The sequence below is a fragment of the Xiphophorus maculatus genome, chromosome 9 (assembly GCF_002775205.1).
Source record: "Xiphophorus maculatus strain JP 163 A chromosome 9, X_maculatus-5.0-male, whole genome shotgun sequence".
Taxonomy (NCBI): Eukaryota; Metazoa; Chordata; class Actinopteri; order Cyprinodontiformes; family Poeciliidae; genus Xiphophorus; species Xiphophorus maculatus.
This window is the reverse complement of record NC_036451.1, coordinates 2,128,925-2,139,581: the sequence shown is the minus strand read 5'-3', so window position 1 is coordinate 2,139,581 and position 10,657 is coordinate 2,128,925. Positions and strand designations below refer to the sequence as shown.

The following is a 10,657-nucleotide window of genomic DNA, read 5'->3' as shown; positions in this document are numbered from 1 at the left end:
TCTTTTTATACTCCTTCCACTGGCAGGCTGCTGAGATCAGGCAAAAAGCCAAAGGGGTCACTGACCATCGGACAATGCAAGACAACCATTTGATCAGCGGGTCGCACTTGCATAACGTCGGGAAACATCCAAACTTTAACCAGAAAACCGCTTCATCAATCGCGATTCAAAACGTTCAATCGGTTTCTAAAATCTAGCAGCAGAAGTTGTCGTTTCCTGGACCAGTTTGGATTAGTTTCGACTTTATTGCAGACGTTTTGTGAGGAAGGGCTGTGTGAAAAGTCAGAGGAGACGTTGAAGAATGGATTCTACATCCTCAAAAAACAAAAACTAAACAGAATAAACTTCTTTCCTTCCGTTTTTACATTTTTTTGTACTCACAGTTAAGCATCATTGACACCAAAGTTCAAAAGTTTAACCAATGAGGAAAATACTTTGACTTTTGATCCAGTCAATACTGGGTTTTTTTTCCCAGTCAGAGAAATAGGTTAACCATCTATTTCATTTCATAATAATTATATCATGATAATTATTCAGTAACAATAAACATAATCATATAATCCCAAAATCTTTATTAAAAAGTTTGAAATGATTCATGATTTAGTTATTTCCTAATGAGGTCAGTCTCTATATCACGGTAAGTCCCATCTTGTCTGTCAAAGTGTAAAGGTAACATTTACTCAATTTGGGGCCACACCAATCAATAATGGGTAACTGTGGAAAGTCCAGAGCAGAAACATGAGGGAATGGATTTCCACACACCGAACATACTCGTTTGCCTTTTTTGACACATTTAATCCCTTTTGTTGCACATGTAATTTCTTCAGAAATTATTGAAATACTGTTATTTCTAAAAACCCAGAAAAAATGTCAATAAAAATAGTCATGGTAAATAAATGGGAGGATATAAAACCTAACAGAAAGAAATAGAACCACACATTAAAATACTGTTTTTGTATTATGAAATGCTCTCATTGATGTCTGATATTTTTTGCTTTTTATCTCTAGAAAAGAAAGTGGGTTTATGATAAATAAAAACTAAATACGTTTTTTAATCTTTTAATAAAATGTATCGACAAAAATCTGGATTCTAATTGGAGAAAAATCTAGGACAGCCCAGAGCTAAAACCAGCTGACCAAATGTTCTTGGGTTGCTAGGTAACGGGGCTTGGCTCAGTGGGGGTTGCTAGGTAACGGAGTGGGCTTCACAGGAAGGGCAGCGCCTGCTAATTTGTGACGTTACATTCGGGAGATTTTTGAAACAGATCATTTTCAAGTCCCTAAAAAAAAAAACATTTGGTAAAAAAAAAACAAAAAACTTTTTTTTTTTTTTTTAGGCAAAAATTTGCAAGGAAAACCCCGGCGCGACTTAATTGTTTTTGAATGTACGAGAAACTTTTAAAGAATCAGCCTGACTGTATGAATAAAATTGAAATTATTTATTTACTCAAGGCAGCACAAATAAACAGCACATTATATAAAAAAACTAAAACGGATATAAAATGTCATTCAATAATGAACTACCACCTGACAGATATCAAGGTAGCAATTTACAGCAACAGGTAAAAAACACACAAGATACCTAAAAAGTTGATGAAAGGTACTTTCATTTACTCAGTGTGGGTCTGATTTACACACTACTTAAAGAAAACATCCAACTTTATTTTGTAAGATAGAGGCGAATAATTTTAAAGATAACAACAAAGTCACTCCATGCTGTCATGAAACTCATCGACGTGTCAAACTCGAGGCGCGGGGCCTAAATCCAGCCCACCGTAGCTAATCATGTGGCCTCTCACAGGGACACATAGATGATACCTCCAAGGTAACAGCTATGTTTTTAAATATTATTCTATTGGTCAAATCAAAGCAGTTTTTTTCTGTATACTGCCAAAATACATCAATCAGTCCGTACAGTTCTTCACGATTCCACAATTACAGAAATCAACGCAAGATCAACAAATCCCAGAACGTTTTCCTCACTAAGATTTTATTTTAGCCTTTCTATAGATATTAAGTTTGTCCAAATTTATTTATTCTTCAAATTTATTATGCTTAGTCAACAAGTTGTTTCTTGTGACATTTCTTGGTGTATTTAAGTTCTGGTATGTTGCTTTTGCATAAGCGGTTGGCAGTTACCGCAGCAACCAGTAACTGACAGCTCCTCCCCCTTTTCTGTTGCCCTCGGTAACTTTAGTATGTATTAGGATCAGCTCTATTTTCTTTAGAAGTATTAATCTCTTAACACATTTTAGACAAATTTAATTATATACAATATTTCATGTGTAATTTTGTCATGTTTTTTCTGTTTTTTACTGTTAATTTCCTTTTAGCTTTGTTTAATTTTACAATTGTTAACTGCTGTGAGCTGCTCTTTGGGAATCATTGCTTTGTAGTCTGTTTAGGGTAATTTATTGTATTTTGAGGGCAGAAGCTCTATTGTTAGAATAAATACAGAGAACCTGAGTGTTTCTGTTATAAAGTCAACCTACTTTTCCTGAGACGAATATAGGAGGGTTACACAACTGAATTCATTTATAATTTTCCATAAAAACGGTCTAAAACATTGGATTTATCTGGGTTTAAGTGACAAACTTCAATCTTTAAGTGGCAGTGTTTCTTACTTCTATTTCATTGCTGCCTCAGCGTTATTATAGTCCATGATCGATGAGACAAGTAACAAAAAGTCACATTTGCTGTTTTACATATATCATTTACAAATATCACTAAATCTTTTGCAAGTATTTCTAAGTTAGCGCCGCAAAATCAGTTATGTTGATTGCAAAAAAAATTGCTAAATCCTGCAGTGGCTACAACGGCGCATGAGAGCCACTGTAGATACCAAAAACTGGAGAAAATGTCCAGCAAATAAATTTCATATTGAGATTAAGCTCAGAAATTACCTAGAAAATACCTGGAATTTCTAAGTTTGAAAAGAAAAGTTCTGAGATTAATCTCAGAAATTTTTGTGCAAAAACTTGGAAATGTATGGTTTTGAAAAGTTGAACAAAAACTCAGAACTTTAGAGGTGGATTTCAGAAATTTTCTAGGAGAAAAGCTTGAAATTTTCTGAGTTTCAAAAGTGGAAAATCTTTGACTTTTGACACTCAAAAATTTCAATTCTAGACCATTTTAATCTCAAAATTTCTGATTTTTTACTCAAATTTTATATTTTTCAAGTTCATGGATTTCAAAGTTTCTCTTGAAAATTTCTGAGCTTAATCTCAAAATTTCTGAGTCTTTGGGTGGAAATTGACACTTTTTTTCTCTATCTACAGTACAATGGCCCTAATACGCCGTTGTTCTTTATTATTTAATTTTAAGAAGCACATATGGAGACACAGCAACTTATTTAAATTTTAACAGTTTGTTAATGGGTTTTATGAATGCATTCTGGTACAGCTGGCTCTTTGAGAACATTCGTGATCTTGATAAGGCCCAAAATGAAAATGAGTTTGACATCCGTGTTTTAGCCCATCAGCATGAAACTGCTTACTTGTGTCTATATCACAGTTGTTGCTGTAATGTACTGTTGTTTCTGTGATACGCCCAGCGTCCATGCAGATGTGCCTCTCTAAGCGTTGAGACTGTATTCCTGCTTGTAGCAGCAGGGCCGACAGATGGCGTTCACTAAACCGTTTCCAAGCTGTAAAAGGCAGATAATGAACTCCAGCACTGCGAGGCCCAGTAACACGCACAGCAGAGTGACGTTCCATTCTACGATGTTGATGGGCTGGAGGCACCGCGGCCAGATTTCAGGCTGCAACAGATACCTGGGAAGCACAGGAGAGAGAACATGACAATCAAAGAAAAAATTATTGGTTCTAAGAGCTGGTTTTGTCTTTTAGGACACTGAAAAAACAAGAAATTTTACTAAGTGGTTTTTGGTCTAGTTTCTAAAGCAAATAGTACACTTGCAAGAAGAGAAACTAACTTACAAGTAGCCTTTCATCAAGATATAGGAGCTAGCTTTAAGTAAATAATTTCTTAAAATTGGTGAAAAAGTACTAGTTCCACTGGACCGTTACCTAGCAACACCAGCCAAGCCCAGGCTGTCACCTAGCAACCTGGTTCTAGTTACAATGGAAGATTATTTCACTTGTAATGAAATAATATAATATACATATGAAATAATATATATGGGAAAATGTCTTCATGTAAGTGAAAAAGTACTAGTTGTGTGGAAAATATGCAAAACATTTTTTGGTTTAATTACTGCTTTGAATATGTTGTTCTTCCAGCAAATAGCTTTTATTTAGTTTGTTTACTCCAGTTAACAATTACTAAGTTAGTTGACAATTATTTGAATAATCAATTAGACAGATTCATTGTTTCAGCCCTGATCTAGAGGAAACCACCAAACATTTTTTGAAATGTTCTACTGGAGAGAACTTTGTAGACGGTGTGCGTCCCGTTTCATCTGACATAAAACTACAGCAGCATTTTTAAAAAGAAAAGTCTTAAGATATGAAAGTCCAGCAACAACAATAATCTTCTTGATGTAAAATGTTTTGGTTTTTTTTGTAATTGTTATTACTGGGTGTCCTTACCTGCCGCGCTGGTCTGCGAAGGGGTACGACCACCCATAGGAGGTGAAGCAGTGGGGGCCCTGAACCAAAGCCAGGCCTGAAATGACGAAGCAGTAACCAGAGCCCAGGAGGCCGACGATGGCCGCCAGAACCGAGCCGCACATCTGTGAAGGCACAGCGGCACACGGGCAGCGTTTTAAAAACAACAGACTAATGTTTACACTGCAAAAACACAAAATCCTGAAAAGTATTTTGGTCTAGTTTCTACTGCAAATATGTTAGTACACTTGAAAAAAGAAATATATTTTCAACTAGAAACTAGACTAAAAAATACTTTTGTGTTTTACAGTGTGTATTTGGTTAGGAGTGTATGCTGCAGCAAATACATTTTGACCGTTTCACTTCATCCTTGCCGAGTTGGAAAAAACAGGCACAGCTGCTACACACACACACGTATAGACGCAGCTGTGCATGAATGGCATTCAAGCTCACTTTGGTGTGTGTTTCTTAACAATGGGAGCCTTGTTCAGTAATCATGGGAGACTCAGCATTAGCACTTCAGCTCTATCTGATAGAAATTTAGTTTTAGCTTGGTTATTACTACCTAGTGCAGTGGTGCCCAGAGTCAATCCTGGAGGGCCGGTATCCTGCATGTTTTAATTTTCTCAATGGTTTAAAGCACCTGAATCAAATGATGGCTCATTACAGGCCTAAGAAGAACATTGACATGCTGAAAAGGTCGTTACCGCCACCAGGAAGAGAACAAAAACATGCAGGATGTCGGCCCTCGAGGACCGACAGTGGACACCTCTGACCGAATGCATTACTCTCAAAGCGGTGACAACAAAATAATAATAAAATTGCATAAACGCCACTATATACTAAATAAAGAAGAAACAGAAATGGATACATATGTCAAAATGTTTCACTCAGAAACAGAACGAAGTGCTAGCTTAAGTGCTAGTTTACATTAGCACTTCAGCTCTATCCGATAGGAATCTAGTTTTATCTTGGTTATTGACTATTAATAAACTGGAAAAACTCCAACAAATATATGCTGACTGAAAAAAATCTGAAAGCGATAGCAATGTTGAAATGTTTCGTTCAAACACACAGTTAACTAAAGAGCCAGTTAGCATTAGCACTTTAGCCATATAGGATAGGTTTTATCTTGGTTATTGACTTCTTTAATGCATTACTCTGAAAGGGGTGAAAACAAAATTATAATAATAGAACTGCAAAAAAGTCCAACTGATATATACAGACTGGAAAAAAAGAAACATGTTTGTTAGCTTGTCAGATAAACTGAATGCTCTAGATGTTTATCCGATCCCATTAACAGTTACTGGTGTAGAATGTTTCCCTCTTGTATATTTTGAGCACTGGTCCCAGCGTAAAAAGTCTCCTACCATTAAGCTTTCATTCCAGCAGCAGCTGCATTTCCCTAGAGTGATGAAGGCCACAGCTGGAATCAGCATCTGGAAAGACACAGAATTGATTTTTTTTCTGTTACAGTTTCTGAACAATGACATTTTTCCCCTTTATCTAATTTATTATTCTGTTGCCAGATAATTTAATAATAAAAAAAAGAACACTATGAAGTTTCTGCATGTAACTGTAGCTTTAAGTTTTAAATGCAAAACAGGTTAATTTAATTAAAACAGCTATTCACCATTATAAAAATGAATTTAAAAAAGTAATAACTAGTAAAGCTCATATCTGAACAGAGCTTTTTTATTTATTTATTAAACACAAAGTCTTACCAAGTATTTTTGGTTTAGTTTCTAGTGCAAATATCTTAGTGCACTTGAGTTGAAGAAAAACTAACTTAAGCCAGCTCGTTACCTAGCAACCCCAGCGAAGCCTGGCCTGTTACCTAGCAACCAGGACACCTAGTCAGCTGGTTTTACCGCTATATGCACTGCACTAAAACAATGGCTACTGGAAAAGACAAGAGTACTACAAAAGCACACAATCTTATTAAGTATTTTTAGTCTAGTTTCTTATTAAACTTGAATTAAGACAAAACCAATTAACAAGGAACTGGCCAGCAAGAAATAGGAAGTACACATCAGATTATTTTACTAATAATATATTTTTCCACATTTTAAGTGAAATAATCTGCCACTGTAACTTTTCTTTTCAAAAAAATTATTAAAAAATGTGTGCCCTTTTTTTCTTACATTAGCATGTTTCAATTAAGCAAACTTATTCTTGTAATTCTAATTTGCCCAATTATATGATCAATGAAAACACAGTAACTCCACAATTTGATATTTCACAAATAAATTTGCTAAATGAAAACACAAATTTTTAAAAAGTTTTTTGACCCACAGTTTTGGAGCTAGTTTTGGCCATATAGTTATAGAAGTCACATGATCAACAACAGGATGTTACTACTGGTGGAAACAACAAAGAAGATGACAGGAAGTGGTTGAAGGATGACGTTTTTTAACAACTTATCGCGTGAACAAACTTATTTACTTGTTATTTTTAATTATGTTTCGTATTTAATGGAAACACCGCAATTGCAAAATTGTGATTTTTCGACCCCTGCATAATATGGTCAAAGTTTTGCACTCATTTGTAACGGAAACGCAGTTTGTTCTTTTCTCCCCTGTCTGGGAGGAACAGAGGGACTCTGATCCTCTTTCCTGTGTTGCTGTCTGTCTCCCAGAGACATTAAATCACCTTCCAACAAAAGGAAAGGATGTTCCAAAATATTTTCCACACCCGCAAAGTGCTCAACAATCAGAATTGAGTTAAAATACACATCCTGCATGTCAACAGAAGAGATTAAAAGGGAGTCTGGCAACAGGGAGGGAAGCGCACGGCGTGTAAAGAGGAGAAAAGGAAAAACGGAGGGAGGATGCACATGGGAGAGGAAGTTGGGGGAGCTGCAGATGGATGTTCTCAGAGGGATTCACTTTGTTCTTTGACCTACTAACTTTATGTCATTTCCATCCATCTGCTTAAAAATAAGCAGCCAAAAATATTAAACTACTCAGATCTCATAGCTTTCAGATTCCGGAAAGTGTGAGCTAATTGATCATTGAAATTTTTTAAAGAGCAAAAATGGCCTGCAGGTTTTTTGATTTGAAGTTTGGAATCTAAAAGAAAATTACGTTATTACCTCTAGCTATATCTCAAAATGTATGTTTACGATCTTTATTCAAGTTAAAATGCACAAAAACACAAAATCATATCAAGTATTTTTGGTTAGAATTTATTGAAAATATCTTAGCACACTTGAAACAATACTTTTTATATATATCAATTTAAAGAAATTGTTGACTTAAATCAAGCACTTACATCTTACTGAAAAGTTGCTTGTTATTTCAAGTGTACCAAGATATCTTTACTAAAACCTAGAACAAAAATACTTAGTAAGATTTTGTACATGCTTAGTAAAACTTTGTACAGCACATATCACGGTAAAACAACCAGCTGACCAAATGTGCTGGTTGCTAGGTAACAAGCTAGGCTTTTGCTGGGGTTGCAAGGTAACGGGTTGAGCAAAAGTTAATTTTGCTATTGATAGTTTCACTAGAAGCTAGATCAAAATACTTGGTAAAGTTTTGTGTTTTCGTAGTCTACTTCTTCCTTATAGTACTGTGTATTTATAGTATTTATGGACCAAAACTGATTTGAGATTCCAGTGTTGACTAGAAAGAAAAGAAAACTCTGAGTTATTAGTATTTTACTTTAAAATCATCAATCAGAGATGATCAATGGGAAATTGGATGATTTCTATTCGTGATCGATTGATTATTGTATATTTTTGATTTTTAGCATAAATAAAAATGGAGTATTTGTAAACCTCTCCTGTGTAAATCAAATCGCTCTTGTGGTCCTCCGTCCAGCAGGGGGCGATAAGCAATTTAATTATACCTGAGTTCTGACCAGTTCAGTTCTTTAACTGTCACACTTCATTCATATATTATTTAAATTTTCTTGTGTTATTTCATTTAAATTAACCTGCAACTGGCTTAATTAGCACAGAGCGTCATAATTTAGACTTTATGGAATGGTATTTACAGAAAAATACTTGAAAAACAAAGTTAATTTTAGTTGTAAGGCACAATCTTTCTGTTGTTGCTGGGTGAAAAAGAACAGCTCCTTTCTGCTCAGTTAGAGCAAAACCCCATCAGCTCAGCGGCGTGCAAAGCAGACAGATTAACTGTAGATGTACAAAACACTTCTTTGTTCCCACTGAACAACTGCAAACTCACTCAGACTGAATGGTGTCAAAGGGGAACAATTTATACTTATTTATATTTTTCAGGGCTAAGTCCACTTTAATTCACTAAAAAAAATACATTTAAAGTCACAAAATAGCTCTGCCAACGTTACACTGCAAAAACACCAAATATTACCAAGTATTTTTGCTCCAGTTTCTAGTGAAAACATCTTAGTAAAATAAGACAAAACTAACTTACAAGTAACTTTTCAGCAAAAAATAGGAGCTTATTTTACGTAAAACATTTCTTAATACTGATGAATAAATACCAGGTAAAAGTGAAATAATCTGCCAGTTGAACTAAATTAAGGAATTATTTATTTAAAACAAGATTCTATGACTTGGCAAAAGGTTAACTGTAAGTTTGTTTTGTCTCATTTCAAATCTACTCAAATATTTGGATTAAAACCTAAAGGAAATAGTTGGTAAGATTATGTGTTTTTTCAGTGTAATCTCTAATGAATAAGACAGGAAGGGAGGAAACGCTTTAGCTCACAAGCCATAAATATAAAAAAAAAAACAATTCCTAAAGATACATTCTTTCCTTTAGGTTTTTAAATATGACTATAAAAATATATTTTGAGTAAATATGGAAGAAGATTAATGTTTTATATTGTTTTAGGCTTCCCTATTAATACATTTCTAACAATAATACTTTATTTGTAGAGCAATTTTTTACACAAATGAACATAAACAGCATCCTACAAGACACAAGATAAAAGTAAAACGAATTTAAATCAATGATTTAAATAAACTGGACTGATTTACATAACAATGAAATAATAAAAATACAAAATAAATTATATTTCTTTTTTTAAGTAGACAAAAAGTAAAACCAAGAAAAAATACAAATTTAAAAATTATCCTGGGTATTGACATCCAATTTTACATTATTTGTTTGAAAAAAGCAGGTAGAAGATACAAGATTTTATAATTTTCATACTAAAACCTACAAACATTTAAATCTTTTCCTAACAGATAAATTCTTAAATTATTCGCTCATTGAATTGAATTATTTAACATCATCAATATCATTTTTGGTCCCAATAAGCTCTTTTTTAAACACTTGTTTTTTAGTCCATCATTAGTTTTAACTAATGATTTAAAAGAATAAAAATTCCTGACTATAAAAGCTCTTTAAAAAAATCTAACTAGTTTCTTTGTCATAAATGTTTTTACTCACCAGCAGCCCTCCGCCTCCCAGTCCACCAAAGTACCAGATGTAGCTGGCGAGTCGGTCCTGCTGGATGTAGGTGATTTCTCCCATTGGAAACAGCAGCAGCAGGTTGGCCAAAATGCTGCAGAGTGCCAGCGGCAGCAGAGCCAGGCCCAAAGACCGGGCAAAACCCACCGAGCAGCACATCGAAAAACAAAAACACCAAAATCACAACGCGCAGAGGGAGACGGCGGAGGAGCTGGAGCGGCTCTGGAGAGGCACTGGGAAGGAGAGGAGGGGAACAGCTGAAGGGGCAGGAAGCGGGTTGTGTTGGAGTTAAAGGGTGGAGGGGGTTCTGGCATGACAAAGGAGGAAACACGTTCACGCTGACGAGACCAGAACGAACGGGAAAACAAAAAGTCCAACAAGGATGATGGAGTTTCTCTCAGGCCGTTAGTCAGCAGAGACAAAATCAGACAAAAAAATAACTTGAATCAGAAGAAACAGCTGACATGTGTAATGACGTAAATACAAGACAAAAATTGAGATAAGATTACAAGAATAAAGTCAAAATAATAAAAAATAAAGTAAAAATATTTAAAGAATGAAGTCGTATTATTACAAGAATTAAGTCACAATATTTTGAGAATAAAGATGTAACAGTACTATTTTATTCTTGTAATATTATGACTTTATTATCTTTTATTCTGGTGCGGCAGTTTGCAAAATGTT

The 10,657-nt window shown here is 34.8% G+C and overlaps 1 protein-coding gene across 1 annotated transcript; it reads right to left on the bottom strand.

The window, feature by feature from the left end:
- Positions 1–1,430: 1,430 nt before the first annotated feature.
- Positions 1,431–10,481, bottom strand: LOC102228636 (transmembrane 4 L6 family member 1-like). Its single transcript, XM_005805226.2, has 4 exons — positions 9,953–10,481; positions 5,939–6,007; positions 4,551–4,693; positions 1,431–3,773 (listed from the first exon to the last, which is right to left on the bottom strand). Exons 1-4 carry the CDS (start codon positions 10,130–10,132, stop codon positions 3,575–3,577), a joined length of 591 nt encoding a protein of 196 aa, XP_005805283.1. The 5' UTR covers positions 10,133–10,481; the 3' UTR covers positions 1,431–3,574.
- Between the last annotated feature and the right edge of the window lie 176 nt (positions 10,482–10,657).